The following is a 17,361-nucleotide window of genomic DNA, read 5'->3' as shown; positions in this document are numbered from 1 at the left end:
GACAAAAATGCCAATTAATGCATAAGTAGACAGACAGACAGATAGATAGATAGATAGATAGATAGATAGACAACTGATTATTTTTTACTCCATTTCTTTAAGAGTCTTATCACTTCACTTACAGCTTCACACAGCAGGCAACAGAGGTGAAAACACACACACACACTGTGCTCTCTTTTCTGACAGTTCGCCAACACACATTCCAGCCTCAGCAGCCTATTTCAGGACACTCGTCTTTACAAATAAGCTGCACATCAGCAGAACGGCTCAGCATGCACAAACCACGCAGGACTGACACTGAGGGCAAGTGTGTGTGTGTGTGTGTGTGTGTGTGTGTATGCGTGCATGTGCATGCTGGAATAAATCATCTGCATATTTGACCTAGGGCACTGAATGCTTAAGCAAAAAAAAAATAAAAAATTCACTTGAATATGGAATAAAAAAGATTCAGTGTAATTAGTGAGACTATTATCTTGACAAATTAGATAACAGCAAGCTTTTAGTAATTACAACAGGAATAGCCATTATACATTACAGAGCCCTTGTCTTCTTTATTAATGATGTAATAAATATTGCACTTAAATCATTTACGATCCCTGACCACTGTTTATTCTTCCAGGCAATTTTATATCAGATAAACATTTAAAAACAAAACAAACAAACCCCTGCCACCACCCCCACCAATATTTCAGAAAAGCTTCATGAAATTATGACTGCTACTGACAAAATCTGAAATTCCTGGAATTCATGCACACCTTAATTTGCATTTACGTAGGCATTTACATAACATTCAGTCTTTTCCCAAACAAAGAACCATAGTGGCATGACCATTTGAATACATTTATGAAAGGGATTTATAGAAGGTTACAATCATGGGCGAGAGAACAGTCAGTCCTTTCTATGAAAAAAACACTAATATATTATTGCTGTCAAAGAATTCATTTCTCCACTCGGTTTGGGCAAGTCAACAATATCTGAGAGTGAAGAATGTCAGAGAGAGAGAGAGAGAGAGAGAGAGAGAGAGATACACTGTATTATAGAGAAAAACAATGGAATTATCACAGAATGCTTCTAATATTGTACACATGTTAGCATGAAACTACAATTACTTCTTTTTTTTGTTGTTGTTTACTCCCTTGTCTTAAATTAATCCTGCAGATACACTATATGATCAAAAGTATGTGGACAGCTAAAAAACATACCAATATGTGGGTCTTCCCCAAACTGTTGCCATAAAGTTTGAAGCGCACAGTTGTGTGGAATGTCTTTGTATGTTGTAGCATTAAGATTTCCCTTTACTGGAACTAAAGGGACCTGTTCCATCATAACAATGCCCCTGTGGAAGAGTGGAAGAACTGGTGTAGCCTGCAAAGAGCCCTGACCTCAACCCCACTAAACACCTTTGGGATCAGCTGGAATGCCGGCTGTCTGCTCTTCATCCAACATCAGTGTCCGACCTCATTAATGCTCTTGTGGCTAAATAGATAAATCCTCACAGCAATGCTGCAAAAACCAGTGGAGAGCCTTCCCAGAAGAGTGGAGGTTAATATAACAGCAAAGGGGGACTAAATCTAGAACAGGATGTTCAACAAGCACATGCGGGTATGATTGTCAAGTGTCCACAAACTTTTGGCCGTACAGTGTACATGTTACACTATGAGCTTCGGTTAATCTTCACTTCAAACATCAGAATGTAAAAAAATCTCAGTGATCTCAATGACATGGTTGCTGGTGCCAGAAGGGCGGGTTTGATTATTTCAGAAACTGCTGATCTTCAAATATTTTCACATAAAACGTCTGGGTTACGCATTTAACCCTGTTCCCTGAGGAGGGAACGAGACATTGCATTTAGCATAACACTATGGGAGTGCCTCTCGCGCACGACCGGCATCTGAAGGTTGTGTAAAATCATGCCTATTTTTAGGCCTGCCATGACCAGGTGACATGGAAATTAAGCACGTTGCGTGATATAAATATGGCACCTGTGAACCGCGCCATCAGCCTCTATTATCTGAAGTGAAGACACAATTCACAGGCCTGCCCTGGTATGACAAAGCTACGCAACGTCTCGTTCCCTTCTCAGGGAACAGGTTTACCCAGATGTTCCCTTTCAACATTCCCTTTTTTAGCATAACAGTATGGGAACGAGACTACCCACTCCGTCATACCGAGGGTACGGCCTGTTCAAAAAGACCCAAGCCCGAGGGTCACTGCAAGACACTCAAGCCCGGGGTGGAATGAATATCCAGGCTGTAATAACGAATGAATATGTGTGGCGTAGACCACCTGGCAGCAGCACACACATCCTGTAAGGATACCCCTTTGGACAAAGCCTTCGAGGAGGCAACCGCCCTAGTGGAATGAGCCCTTATGCCCAGAGGCGTAGCGAGACCGTGCGCCTCATAAGCAATAGATATTGCTTCCACTATCCAAATAAAGATGCGCTGCTTTGACACAGCATCACCTCTACTGTCGCCGCCAAAGCAAACCAGCAGCTGCTCCGACTTACGCCACTGGCAGTGGACGTAAGTACAGAAAGCCCTTACTGGACACAGCAGGTGCATCCTCTCTTGTTCCATTGTGAGGAACGGAGGAGGGCAGAAAGCCTGCAACACCACAGGGTGGGCAGCCGATGTAGGCACCTTAGGAATACAATCCGGCCTAGGATACAGGAAGGCCTTGGCTAATCAAAGCCAAGGCAAGAGGGGACAACAGAGAGAGCTTGTAGATCTCCTACTTGCGTGAGAGATGTCAGGGCCAGCAGAAGAGCTACCTTTAGAGTCAGAATCTTCTCAGAGGCTGACTCTAAGGGCTCAAATGGGGCCCCTGACAGACCTTCCAGGACCACAGAAAGGTCCCAGGAAGGTATGCGCAGCCTGCAGATGGGCCTCAGCCGCCTGACACCACACATGAACCTCAAAGTTAGAGGATGTTGCCCCACAGAGGCTCCATCAACAGGGGTGTGGCTGCCAATGTAAATGGCAGCCATGTAAACCCTGATTGTAGAAGGAGCCAATCCCGCTGAGAAACATCCTTGTAAGAACTCCAGGACTGTAGCTATTGCGCAGTTCACTGGCTCTAGCTGACGTTCCTCACACCACAAGACAAAAAGCCGCCACTTGAATGCATACAATTTCCTTGTGGATGGTGCTCTAGCATTTAACATAGTCTCTACAACCTCAGTTGTGAGACCAGAATCTATGAGCTGGTACCCCTCAGGTCCCAGACCCACAGTTTCCATAGTTCTGGCCAGGGGTGATAAATCAGCCCTCTGGCTTGAGACAGTAGATCCACTCTAAGGGCTCAAATGGGTCACCTGGGAGACCTTCCAGGACCACAGAAAGGTCTCAGGAAGGTATGCGCAGCCTGCAGATGGGCCTCAGCCGCCTGACACCACGCATAAACTTTGAAGTTAGAGGATGTTGCCCATCTCAGAGTGCACAGGTTCAACTCCTCTCAGCCAAGAAGAAAAATTTGAGGGCATTTTCAGACCTGTACCAAGTGTACCAAAAAGTGTTTATGCAAGTTACATGTGAGTAAACTAGAGCTGCAACAACTAATCGATAAAATCGATAATAATCGATTACGAAAATTGTTGTCAACGAATCTCGATCGATTAGTTGCTCTGTGCACTGCACGGGGCATGTTTACCCACTATGTTACTTCTCTTCCGAAAACACGCTCCAAAGAGTAAATAATAAATTTGTGTCCCAAATTATGTACTATACACTTACACTATGCACTATGTAGTCTACTGTATGAATTTTAGAAAGGTAATATCATCTAAAATGGAACACTAGCGTTTTTTTACTAACCGGAAGTATACGCAGCTTCCTAGTCAGTGGCACATGACATCATACGCGCGTAATGCGATGCCGCTAGCTTTAGCCTAATACCAAAAATCACCGACAATGACTTTCTTCAGTTTACTGTTTATGTTAACGTTATCTTTTATTCCCAACATGACCTCAGTCACCATCAGATGGAGGCGAAATCATCACGTGACTGAGAAAGAAAGTGTGTGACCTCCATGTCCTCTAAGGCAGGGTAGCATTTTATATTAAACACAGCAGAGAAGATCAAACTTTATAAAGCAGAGTTTGTGTAGCACGGAAGCACGACAGTGATGCTGTCGCGAGTTGCTTAAAAGGTTTCATTTAATTTCAGTTTATTGTCATTATATGCTGTATCAGTGTAACTTCTGTTATTTATTATAACGGAAGTGATGTGTTAGTAACGAGGTCGCGTTGCTGATCATGCACGATGTAGACACGGTGATGCACAGTAGGAGTGCGAGTAAGATCTGTAATGTCTAATTATAACACTATGATCAAAAGTAAACAGAATTAAAATGATATGTCTAAGGACAGTGAGTAACAGAAACCAAAAGGTGCAGTGAAAGTGAGTTTTTATTATTAATTTAGGACTGTAGTTTAATTCAGTGCTTTTTGTGCATCCATAAAAAGTTATGCATAAATACTATTATATTATAGATTATATGTATATATGTGTGTGTGTGTGTGCGTGTGTGTGTATATATAAGTATATTATGCATAATTTTTTATGGATGCTCAAAAAGCACTGAATTAAACTACAGTCCTAAATTAATAATATATATTCTGGTGTGTGTCTGTGTGTGTTGGGTTCTTTTCAGTTTTATATAATTGGACAAACAGTTGTGTAAAAAATCCTACTGAAAGTTTGCCCCCCCATCCAATTAGTCCATTAATCAGAAAAATAATCGCCCAACTAAATGATTATGGAAAATAATCATTAGTTGCAGCCCTAGAGTAAACTATTCTCTCATTGGTCAGAGTGCGCATGTTTATTTTCCAGGGTTCCACCCATAGCCGTCATCCATCGAGATGGATAGACAACAGCTCCATGAGCTTACTGTGCCTTTCTTTTTAGCTGTAGTTGTTATAAATTGATGTAATTTATATGTTCCAAAGAGCGATTAAAGCCCATCTCCTTGAGACGTTCACTAAACACCTTGAAAACCTTAGTGGTTTTTATGCGTTTTTGAAAGATGTTCAGAAAAATGCTCGTCAGACCAAATTTCAATGAGGCATTCTACCTCGTCTGTGGTCCAATTAAACCACGATTCATGTTGCGAGCCATTAGCAAAACAAACACACTTTTTACGTAATGCAGTTCCCATCATACATTGCTATGCAGGTTGATTCGTTGGTCTGTTGGGTCGGATTGCTTTCTCACCACAAACGTACCGCTCCAGAGTTCGTTTGCAGATGGGCCGAGGCCACCTGACTGCTTGTTTTGGTGCGGATCCGAGCATGATTCATTTAGGTCTAAACAGAGTGAACCAAGGGAGAAAACGCATCAGGTTCTGAAACAAACTCTCCAAATGAGCCAGGTATGAAAACGTCCTGAGGCTACAGTGGGCATGCATAGATAGATGGATGAATGGATAGATAGATAGATATCATAGTACACAATGAAATAAAGCAATGGTTAAACTGTTGTACAGTGGCCATATTTTTGCAGCTCTGTAATGGAAGAACATCTGAATATTTTCATGCTAGTCTGAGTCCTAACATCCAATTTTTTTTAAATTCACTAACTGTTTTAGTTAGCCGGTCAGATTAAATGGTTGGACGCTGAAAAGGCATTACATAATGCTTTAATTTATTTTCTCATTCTGACTCTCATTCTAAGTGTTTTACAGTTGAGAGGAGAGGAGGAGCAAAATCTCATCTGTACTGCAAACTGTAAAACTCTCAGATTGAAGAGAATGCATTGAAGCAGAGGCTGATGCATTCAACTGCACATAGCCGGCATCAACCATTCAGTCTTACACAGTAGCATGACTAACTCATAGTTTAGCATTCACACCAGTCAGAAAATATCAGCCCATAGAGAAAAAAATTTAAAATGAGATCTCCTTATTATCTCTATAGTTCCTAAACAGCAGTGAAATGGAATGGAAATCTAAAAGGAAGAAGTCTGCATAAGTTGCCAGTAATCTCACATATGAATTCACACACTTGAATGAATATAATGTGTCAAATTCATTCAAATAAATTACTGCAAGCATACTAATGTTTGGAGATATGTATAGTTTTTTTTGTTTGTTTGTTTTTGTTGTTTTTGTTGTTGTTTTTTTTTTTTTTGTATATTTCAATATGGTGTGTTTTTGATATGCTAGTCCCAATGAAATGGCATATACAACAGCCAATTGCTTTTAAGATATACCACACCCCCACCGAAAAAAAACTGGTGGTGTATAAAGACACTATTTTCTTAAAAATAAATGACCTCCAACCATTTTTTTCCTCACCTTGAGTTGATATGCAGTCGGGTTTTCTATGAGTGGAGGATGAACTTTAAACGTCAATATCGAAGTCGATCATGTTCATGTAATCGTGGGCAGTCAAAATCGTAATCAAGATCAATATTCGATTAATTGTGCAGCCCTACCGGATTTCATAGGAGTTTTTTGTGATTGTTGTGGCCAAAAATGCTAGATTTTTCTGCTGCTTTTTCTTGTAATGCAACTTGTGGAGTTTTTTTTTTGTTTTTTTTTTTTTGTCTTTCACACGGATGTTTGTTTGTAAATGAGACCTTTTAGCTATACTCATGTTCGATGCACGTGAATTGAATTGAAGACGACTTTGGCTGAATGTGTATTGTGATACTGTCACATGACGCGTCTCGACCCAAATCTGAAGCAAATCTGCGGTAATTTAGAGTTTGCTTGATTTTGCATTCATTTCTGCAAAAAATCCTGGAGGGATTGAAACGTGAATCATTAAAGATTTTGATTTTTTTCATTTTTCCATAAGTGATGAAGAATAGAATTAAAACAAGAATAAAACTAGGGGCTCTTTAACTCCTTGGGAAAATGTACATTAGCATTTGTAAGTATGCTTGCCAGTGTAATACTTTAAGAGAAGTACACTACCACTATTATTTAACTTGTAGATGTAGTAATACAGGTATAAAAAGGATTCGAGTAGGTTAAATAGTCATGTGTACTAATTTCCTGTTCATAGTAAGTTATTTATGTTTTCATGCGAGCATGTGTAATCTAGTAATGTTGAGCGTCCAGTGAACAATAGATATTGCAGGGGTGAAACATTCACCTTGTAACCAGGAGATGGTGTGTTCAAGTCCTGCTGATGATAAGCAGAGCTGTTCTCTCTGTTGTGTTTACTGAAATCTCAGAAGATTTCTATTTCTCCTATGGAATACTGTGTGGCACAGATACCAAAAGGAAACTGTAAGAAATTACCGACTGCCTCTCAGCAGATTCCACCCTGAAATGTGTGAGGATAAGCTTGTTCCCCAAAAAGGCTGAATTATCAAAGGGACAATTCACTTCATTCTCAGCAATATGTGTATAATACCACCTAAAGTGACAGTCACACAGTTATAGCATAGGAGTGGCAGTGGGATATCAAGAACCATTTCTGAACAAAGGGATATGTGACCGTAATTATCATTCAGAAAGACATCCGTCTCGATAATCCTATCACCTCACCATTTGTGGGTCACACCTGTAACAACGTCAGTAATGTGAGAACGGAACATGATCACATCAAATGCTATCCTTAATTTACATTTAGAGTGAAACTTCATTTACGTTACATACAGAAAACCTGCTTTGACACATAGTATAAAATATCTGTGCTGATATTGTTCGGGGTTCACTTTGACGCCGACGAACCTGAAGTGCTTCATGTAATTTGTCACTGCCATGCTGGAATAAAGTTATTCTTCATTGAGATTGTCGACATCCTCCTAATTTTTTCTTACAAAACACAAGCCAGAATCCTCATTAAATCTCCTGAGATATCAAAGAGGAGCTTTTTTCTCTGGAGGGCTGCTCCTTTATGAAGTGATTAAAAGGTTCTGTGCAGAAAACATTTACCTATGTTTGTTAATGGCTAAGTGTGAAAATAAAAAATTCTGCACAACATTAGTCATTGTTTGTAGTTTCTCAGGTATTGTGTGATATGTGGATTGTTTCTTGAAGCGTGACAGTTGGCTTCCATAAAGATGCTTTTTCTAAAGTTATTCTAGAGATAATGTGGTTCCCTGGTTGACTAGTGGCTGGCATGTGGTGCTTTCAGCACTGCGGCCCAGGTTTGATTCCTGGTCAGGTATCTGGAGGATTGCACGAGCCAATCACAGTAAACAGAAAAGATGTAAACAGATAGATGAGCTCTTTCGTTCAAACCAAACGAAGCTTACGGTTCTGATGTTTGTGTAATTTGTACTTTGATCAGACAATACATGCTTAGTCTATTTGCTTGTTTTTGATTTTAAAAAAAGACTGAGAAAGTAATCTATCTTGTTCATGTGTATTACACTCCCTATCATATTTCATGTTTACCTTCTCAGACACTGTTATGTTTTGACATATTATGGATGTGCCAGTGAAGTGGGATTTATATAAATGAGCCCTAACGGACTTGAAATCTAGGGTCATTTAACTTCATGTAATGACTTGACACAATTTCCAACTGTATGTTGTGAATCTACAGTTTGAGCTAGAAAGAAATCAGCCCCAGCCACTACAATACCATTCTGTGTGTTTTTAATTACGGCTGCTGTCAGCTTAGGAGGGCATGGTGGCTTAGTGGTTAGCAAATTCACCTCACACCTCTGTGGATGGGGGATTGAATCCCACCTCCACCTTGTGTGCGTGGAGTTTGCATGTTCTCTCCATGCTTTGGGGGTTTCCTCCCAGTAATCCTGTTTCCTCCCCAAGTCTAATGACATGCATTGTAGGCTGATTGGCATTTCCAAATCGTCTGTTGTGTGATTGGGCCCTGCGATTGGTTGTCACCCACCTTGTGCCCAAAGTTCCCTAGGCTCCCCCATAACCCTGTGTAGGATAAGTGCATGATAAGGATAAAAAATAAATATATTTATGCTTTTGTTAACAGCGAATGAGAAAATGTGGATGGCAAAAACAGCGTGTATTTATTCCCCCTTAAAGAGAGGGGGAGTTTAGCTGTGCTAGCCCTGGAGCCGTGTTAGCCCTTTTTAGCCAGACTGTTCCTTCAAGATTGAGAACTCTGTTTATCTAGTAGTAATTTTTATAAAATGTTAGTAACATCCATCTTCTGCTCTACAGCTGACCAGGAAAGCTTTTTACTTAATGTTAGCATTAGCGCTTGAAATTTGCCCTTTCACCAAGTTCATTAATGCGCCATCAATCGATAACCATCAGGAGTGATTTCGAATAATGCTGAGCTCCATTTGTTTTTTAGATGCCATGACGTAGTAGCTGTCCATTATAATAATGTAACCAAATGAGACTTGGACATTCAGTATGTTTACTTCTACAGGACGCAGAATGGTAGTGTGATCAAAGTTCCTCTCAAAGTTTCTTCCTCAAGTCATGTCAGGGAGATTTTCCTTACCATTGCTCCATCTTGCTTTCTCATTAAAGATCTAAATGTTTACCAGGATTTTTGTAAAGCTGCCTTTTAACAATGTATATTGTCAGCAGTATTAAATTAACCCTCTACCGCATGAATTATTACATTTACTTAAAAAAAAAAGTTGTGTACAAGTGGTGGAGTCCATATGGCGGAGGTTCAGCCAAGTGGAAGTGTATGTGTTCGCCTCCGAGGAGACAACACGCTGTGGTTTGCCCTCTCTCCTCCCACACAATTGGGGCTAAACGCCATGGTGCACACATGGCCTAGGTTACATCTGTATGCTTTTCCCCAATTGCTCTGCTCCCACAAGTTCTAGTGAGAGTTTGCCAAGACCGTCTACGTGTGCTGCTAGTAGCACCTTATTGGCCAGCTCGAATATGGTTGTCAGAGATAATATCCCTGCTAGTCGGCACACCTTGGGAGATTCCCATCCGTAGGAATCTACTGTCTCAAGTCGGCGAGCTGGTTTATCACCCTCGGCCGGAACTATGGAAACCACGGGTCTGGCCCCTGAGGGGTAACAGCTCATAGATTCTGGTCCCACAACTGAGGTTGTAGAGACCATGTTGAACGCTAGAGCACCAACCACATGGAAATTATATGCGCTGAAGTGGCGACTTTTTGTCTCATGGTGTGACATTAGCTACAATCCTGGAATTCTTATGAGGACGTTTCTCAGCAGGGTTGGCTCCTCCTACAATCATGGTCTACAAGGCCGTCCTTTTGGCCAGCCATGGCCTTATTGATGGAGCGTCTGTGGGGCAACATCCTCCAATGTCGAGATTTATGCATGATGTCAGGCAACTGAGGCCTATCTGCAGACCACGCATACCCTCCTGGGACCTTGCTGTGGTCCTGAAAGGTCTGTCAGGTGCTCCATTTGAGCCCTTAGAGTCAGCCTCAGAGAAGCTTCTGACTCTAAAGGTAGCGCTTCTGCTGGCCCTGGTATCTCGAGCGAGTAGGAGCTCTCTCTGTTGCCCCTTCCGGCCTTGATTAGCCAAGGATTTCCTTAAAACTAGGCCAGATTATATTCCTAAAGTGCCTATGTCTGCTGCCCAACCAGTAGTGTTGCAGGCTTTCTGCCATCCTCTGTTCCTCACACGAGAACAAGAGAAATTGCACCTACTGTGTACAGTAAGGGATCTCTGTACTTACGTCCACTGTTCTGGCCAGTGGCGTAAGTCAGAGCAGTTGCAGGTCTGTTTTGGCGGTGACAGTAGAGCTAATGCTGCGTCAAAGCAGGGCATCTCTAATTGGATAGTGGACGCAATCTCTGTCGCTTATGAGGCGCACGGTCTCACTACACCTCTGGCCATAAGGGCTCATTCCATTTGGGGGTCGGCTCCTCGAAGGCTTTTTCCAAAGGTGTACCCTTACAGGATGTGTGTGCTGCACGCCGCTCTACGCCGCACACATTCATTCGATATTACAGCCTGGATATACATTCCACCCAGGGCTCGAGTGTCTTTCAGTAACCCTCATGCTTGGATCTTTTCAACAGACCATGCCCTCAGTATGACGGAGTGGGTATTCTCGTTCCCACAGCGTGAATCTTACTCAACGTTGAGTTCCCTTTGAAAGGGAACATCTGGGTTACCCATGTAACCCTGTTCCCTGAGAAGGGAACGAGACATTGCATAGCTTTGTCATACTGGGGCACGCCTGTGAATTGCTTCCTCGTTTCAGATAATAGAGGCTGTCAGCACAGTTCACAGATGCCATGTTTATATCATTCAACGTGCTTAATTGCCACGTCATCTGATCATGGCAGGTCTATAAATAGGCATGATGTTACACAAGCTTCAGATACCGGTCACACGCTTCCCACAGCATGAAGCTCACGCAACGTCTCGTTACCTTCTCAGGGAATAGGGTTACATGCGTAACCCAGACTTTTTCTTACTGTAAATATACTATTATAGAAGCCTAGTGTCTTTTTTGCTACAGTATGTAGGCCTGTTTCAGTTTATGAATGCACATACCACAGTTCCATTATCGCATGTTGTTGCCATATGACAACAATTACATTTTACCATTTAACAGAATACTCAAAATATAGACACTTGTTTTAATGACAAAAAATAAATGTTAACTTATCTCAGATAGTCTTAATTTTTTTTCCTTTAAGTAATTTTGCCAAAATATTGAAAAATTAATCATGTTTTGAGAGCCCTTTTGATATTAACCTTCATCGTGCCATGTGACTGCAGAAAAGTCATGGTCATGTGACATGGCATTTTTTGTTATGTCAAAGCTAAAACACCGTTTTTTTCCAGTTACATAGGGAAACAATATATTTTTTTTTATTATTGCCTATCAGAAAATGTGAGAAAAGTTTATTGTTACCATATGGCAACACCATGCACTAAAGGGTTAATAAACACTCTCATAATGAACCTAAAGGCAACCTTGGTAGTCACTGATGCTGTGTTTCTGAGTGTGTTTGTTGTTGTGTATTTACTGATGTGTTGGTTTTAGTGTATTCATGAATGTGCTTTGTCTCTACAGGAGGCAGAGTGGCATTGTGATGAGTTCACCAAAGGTGCCTGTTTCAGTCGAGGGAAATCAGAGGTGAGTGTTTCCTCTTAACTCTAGTGTCATTGTACATAATTAAGGTTGTAAAAATTTATGTTCTCAGGTTACTTAACAGTCTCTGCCCTGGGTCACTTAGTGAGAATTTAGCCAATCGTACATGTCTGTCTATTCATATAAACAGTACAGTGTAGTTAGTGCTTTACTCCAAGTGCATTCAGCTACCTGTGCTGTTACGTTAATTAATACATTAATCTTATACCAACAGTTTATGAAATAAATAAGACCAGCTTGTCATGTTCCAGTACTTCATGGAGTTGAGGACGGATACAAGTGCAATAAAAGACTTTATTTACGATTGACAGACAGACAAATCCAAATCATTAGATAGAAGCATAGTCAAAACAAGCAGTGGGTCAGGCGATCAGCAAACAGGCATAAATAGGGCAAGGCTTGAATCTGAACGAGAAACAAGGTCAAGGACCATGAAACAAAACAAGGAATAGGGTACAATAGCTTGGTACGGTGAGAACACTCAATACTATGCAAAGTCATGGTGTGTTCAAAAAGTCTCTTTTATAGCATGGAGTGAGTGAGTGTAAGATTGGCAACAGGCGTGTGATTAGAAGTCCGGAGAAGGTGAACGTGTGTGGGAAGTGTAGTCCATGTTTATAGGCCGTAGTGCAGGATGGGAAATGTAGTCACTGGTTTGCTGTGACATGACACAGCTTAGTATGCTGAATGATCATATACTATGGATTAAGCATTAAGCAGGACTCACATCCAAAATTGTGCATGTGAATTGTGTCTCAATATATTTCTGAAATTTCTGAACCACTTCTGAAGCCATCTTTCTTGGAATCTATTTCTAGCCTAATTTTAAGCATCTGTATGAAATTAACCCAGTTCAACGGCAGTTAAAAATTATGCTCTTTCATTTGCACTTTGGTTCTTCATTTTCCCTCTGAGGGAATCCTTCAACAAAAGCCTACAACAGTGTGTTTTCCATTCAGTAATGATAGAACTCTTTAGAAAGCCTTAATTGAAAGTTAGAGTTTAAGCCAATTTATAGCCTATTTTTTTACCTTATTATAATAAATTAAATGAAATAAACCCCTGTTTAAGTGTTTCTGTCCAAATGAATGAATTTTAAACTCCAGTTTAAAACTTCCCATACCCCACCATGGTGTTTAGGCTGTTGAACTATTAGCTGTGACATGTTTTCAGTGGCTGACTAAATCATAACAAATCCCAGAAGCACATCCAGGGTTTAAATGATTTCCTTTCTTAAATGTCTTCCTATTTGCAGTGGAAATATGAACTCCTCACACACTGAGTCATGCAAAGCTATGTCAATTTAACCTTCCTGTCTTGTTCACTTCTCTGCAATGTTCTGTCTTCTTGCCCTGCTATCTCTTATAATATAAACAGTTCTGGTGGAAATAGAGACCCAAAAGCCTTTCCCATGCTCTGGGCTCCTTCTCTACAGTGGTGCTTGAAAGTTTGTGAACCCTTTAGAATGTTCTGTATTTCTGCATAAATATGACCTCAAACATAATCAGATTTTCATGCAAGTCGTAAAAGTAGATAAAGAGAACCCATTTAAACAAATGAGACAAAATATTACACTTGGTCCTTTTGGTCATTTATTTATTAAGGAAAATGATCCAATATTACATATCTGTGAGTGCCAAAAGTATGTGACCATTGCATTCAGTATCTGGTGTGACCTCCTTGTGCAGCAATAACTGCAACTAAACGGGTCCAGTAACTGTTGATCAGTCCTGCACATGGAGGTATTTTAGCCCATTTCTCAGTACAGAATAGCTTCAACTCTGGGATGTTGGTGGATTTCCAAACATGAACTGCTTGCTTCAGGTCCTTCCACAACATTTATGTTAGATTAAGGTCAGGACTTTGACTTGGCCATTCCAAAACATTAACTTTATTCTTCTTTAACCATGCTTTGGTAGAATGACTTGTGTGCTTAAGGTTGTTGTCTTGCTGCATGACCCACTTTCTCATGAGATTCTGTTCATGGACAGATATGCTGACATTTTCCTTTAAAATTTGCTGGTATAATTCAGAATTCGTTGTTCCATCAATAATGGTAAGTCATCCTGGTCCAGATGCAGCAAACCATGTTTCACAGATGGTATAAGGTTCTTATGCTGGAATGCAAACATCCTCCAAACATAACAGTTTTCATTTAAATCAAAATGTTCTATTTTGGTCTTATCTGTCCATAAAACATTTTTCCAGTAGCCTTCTGGCTTGTCCACATGATCTTTAGAAAACTGCAGACAGGCAGCAAGGACCCATGAATATTAACATTAGTCGCTTAGAAGTTGCCCTAGGTTCCTTTATGACCTCATGGACTATTACACGTCTTGCTCTTGGAGTGATCTTTGTTGGTCTACCACTCCTGGGGAGGGTAACAATGTTCTTGAATTTCCTTCATTTGTACATCTGTCTGACTGTGGATTGGTGGAGTCCATACTCTTTAGAGATGGTTTTGTAACCTTTTCCAGCCTGAAGAGTATCAACAACTTTTTTTTTTAAGTCCTTAGAAATCTCATTTGTTCATGCCATGATACACTTCCACAAGCATGTGTTGTGGAGATCAGAGTCTGATAGATCCCTGTTCTTTAAATAAAACAGGGTGCTCACTCACACCTGATTGTCATCTCATTGATTGAAAACACCTGACTCTACTTTCACCTTCAAATTAACTGCTAAGCCTAGAGATTCACATACTTTTGCCACTCACATATATGAAATATTGGATAATTTTCATTAATAAATAAATGACTAAGTATAATATTTTTGTCTCATTTGTTTAATTAGGTTCTCTTTGTCTACTTTTAGGACTTGTGTGAAAATCTGATGATGTTTTAGGTCATATTTATGTAAAATATTCCAAAGGGTTCACAAACTATCAAGCGCCACTATATATGCAGTTTCTGTCCACTTTAATAGGAACACCAGTACACCTGCTCATTCATGCAATTATCCAATCACCCAATCATGTGGCAGCAGTGCAATGCATAAAATTATGTTCATTTAGATCAAGAGTTAATGGTCACATCAAGCATCAGAAAATGGGGAAAATGTGACTTTGATTGTAGTGTCAGTTGAGTGTTCAAGAAACTGCTGATCTTCTGGGATTTTTATGCACAAAAGTCTCTACAGTTTGCACACAATGGTGTGAAAAAAAACATCCACATAACACCCTTACCATGCAGAATGTAGTAGGAAGATGTACACTGATATATTTGGCATATGTTCTTGTTTGTTTAGTTCTTTTATCATTTAAAATATACCAATTACCATCAAACACGAAATCTTCAAGATATTATGAAAGTCTGCTCTAAAACAGGGGGTTAACCATGTAGCCTGTGAGTTAGGACCAGCTCTATAAAGGCTCTAAAAACCATCCCACTAAATTAAATTACAAACCTGGTTTTAAATGAAAATCTTTTGGACTGCAGTTGAATTGAAAGGTTAAAAAAAAAAGAGCTAGTCTTTTTTTATTATTATTTGACTAGGGAGATAATTAGAGCAATAAACTCATGGCCATAAACTCAAATACTGGTAAAATGTGTTAATGATGTGTAATTCATTTTATTAGAAAGCTAACAATTTGGCACTATAACCAGATCTCTTTCCAAAAGAAGTAATTTAGGGGTTTCTTAACAAAGGGGTGAATACTTATGAAAGCATACCTTTGAGCTTTTTATTTGTACCTTTCATATAAATGCAGATAAATGGAAAAAAAAAAAAAAAAAAAAAAAAAAAGTAAGAGTTGTTGTTGATGTGTTATTGGTCACTAAACTGATTTCTTTGGTCCAGCCCACTTGACATCAGACTACGTATAATGTGGTCCATTAGCTGAAATGACTTTGACACCCCTGCTGTAAAATAACTTTATTTAACATTATGCTTTTAAAGCTTAGCCTTATTTTATTTTATTTATGGATTAGTTCCTGGGGGCATGGTGGTTTAGTGGATAACACGTTTGCCTCAGACCTCTGGAGTTGGGGGTTCAATTCCCCCACCTGCCATGTGTGTATGGAGTTTGCATGTTCTCTCTGTGCTTTGGGGGCTTCCTCTGGGTACTCCTGTTTCCTCCCCAGTCCAAAGACATGTGTTGTAGGCTGATTGGCATCTCCTAACTGTCTGGTGTGTGTGAATGTGCCCTGTGATGGGTTGGCACCCTGTCCAGGGTGGACTCTGCCTTGTGCCCCGAGTTCCCAGGGATAGGCTCCAGGCTTCCCTTGACCCTGTGTAGGATAAGCAGTACTGAAAATGGATGGATGAGTTCATTTATATCTACATTTACATTTACATTTATTCACTTAGCAGACGCTTTTATCCAAAGCGACTTACAAATGAGAAAGATACAAGCAAAGCGATATATCAAGCAGAGAACAATACAAGTAGTGCTACCATACAAGATCCATTAATTGAATTCCAGAAGAAGCAAAGTGCAGAGTAGAGTAACTATATCTAGTTAACTAACTTAAATCAATAAGTTTTTATGAAGTTATTATTATATTTGGCCATGCTTCTGGTTAGGAGGTTGTGTTGCCTTTGTATTACTAATCATAAAACATACATACTTGTTGTTATTATAGTATCCTTGTGCAGGATATGTATTACAAACTCATTATTTCTTGTCTACTGCATAAGTCTAGTATGGAAGCACTCAGAGACTGTGCATTATTCATTTTTCTTTCTTGTTTTCACATGATAGACGATTTAATTTTCTCGTGATGTCTATATAACAAAATGTTATGTTGAGTACAAAGAAAAAATGAGTTGTGATCACAGAAAATGTTATGTCTATAATCACAAGAAAACAACTATTCTATTGTGTTGAGATCACAAGAAAATTAAGTCGAGATCATGAGAAAACAAGAAGTTTTCTGTAAAAGTAGTAAAGCAGTCTGTAAAGTAAAGTAATGTAAAGTAGCCTGTAAATCTAATGCAGGTAGTTAACGTAACGGTTTATACACACTAAAAAATTATGCCATATTAAAACTCTGTAACTCTTAACTGTTCACATTCTGCGAATTCAAGTTTAATAAAGCTGAAGTATGATTTTACAGTCTGTCTTAATTAGAATTACTTCTTCAGTATTTGACCCTGCCTTGACCTCCAGGGCTTCCAGTTTATTTTAGTGCGTCTCCTGTGGTTTAAGAAGCAGTTATAGGCCTATAATAAGGGCTATGCTGACCAACATATGATTGTCATTCCGAATTACAAGCTAAGTCACCTTCCCCTGAGTGCTGGTGGTTGAGTTGCTGTTTGCATGGAGTTGTTTTCCATCCTGTCGCTGTATTAGCTGAAATGGCTCAGATTAGAAGGAAAGACTTTGGTTTAATCAGTTCAGGTCCTGCCAAGTCTGCGACAG

The 17,361-nt window shown here is 39.8% G+C and overlaps 1 protein-coding gene across 2 annotated transcripts in view; it reads left to right on the top strand.

Moving 5' to 3' along the window:
• The window catches only part of sema5a (sema domain, seven thrombospondin repeats (type 1 and type 1-like), transmembrane domain (TM) and short cytoplasmic domain, (semaphorin) 5A), a 241,796-nt gene that overhangs the window by 94,340 nt on the left and 130,095 nt on the right, over positions 1-17,361 (top strand). For both annotated transcript variants that reach the window (XM_053611959.1, XM_053611960.1), the window contains one exon: positions 11,922-11,984. In XM_053611959.1, coding sequence (XP_053467934.1) covers positions 11,922-11,984 — 63 coding nt within the window. The remainder of the gene's footprint in view (positions 1-11,921; positions 11,985-17,361) is intronic.

The sequence above is a fragment of the Ictalurus furcatus genome, chromosome 23 (genome assembly GCF_023375685.1).
Source record: "Ictalurus furcatus strain D&B chromosome 23, Billie_1.0, whole genome shotgun sequence".
NCBI classification, from domain to species: domain Eukaryota; kingdom Metazoa; phylum Chordata; class Actinopteri; order Siluriformes; family Ictaluridae; genus Ictalurus; species Ictalurus furcatus.
The sequence above is the reverse complement of the archived record's forward strand: the minus strand, read 5'-3'. Positions and strand labels throughout refer to the sequence as shown.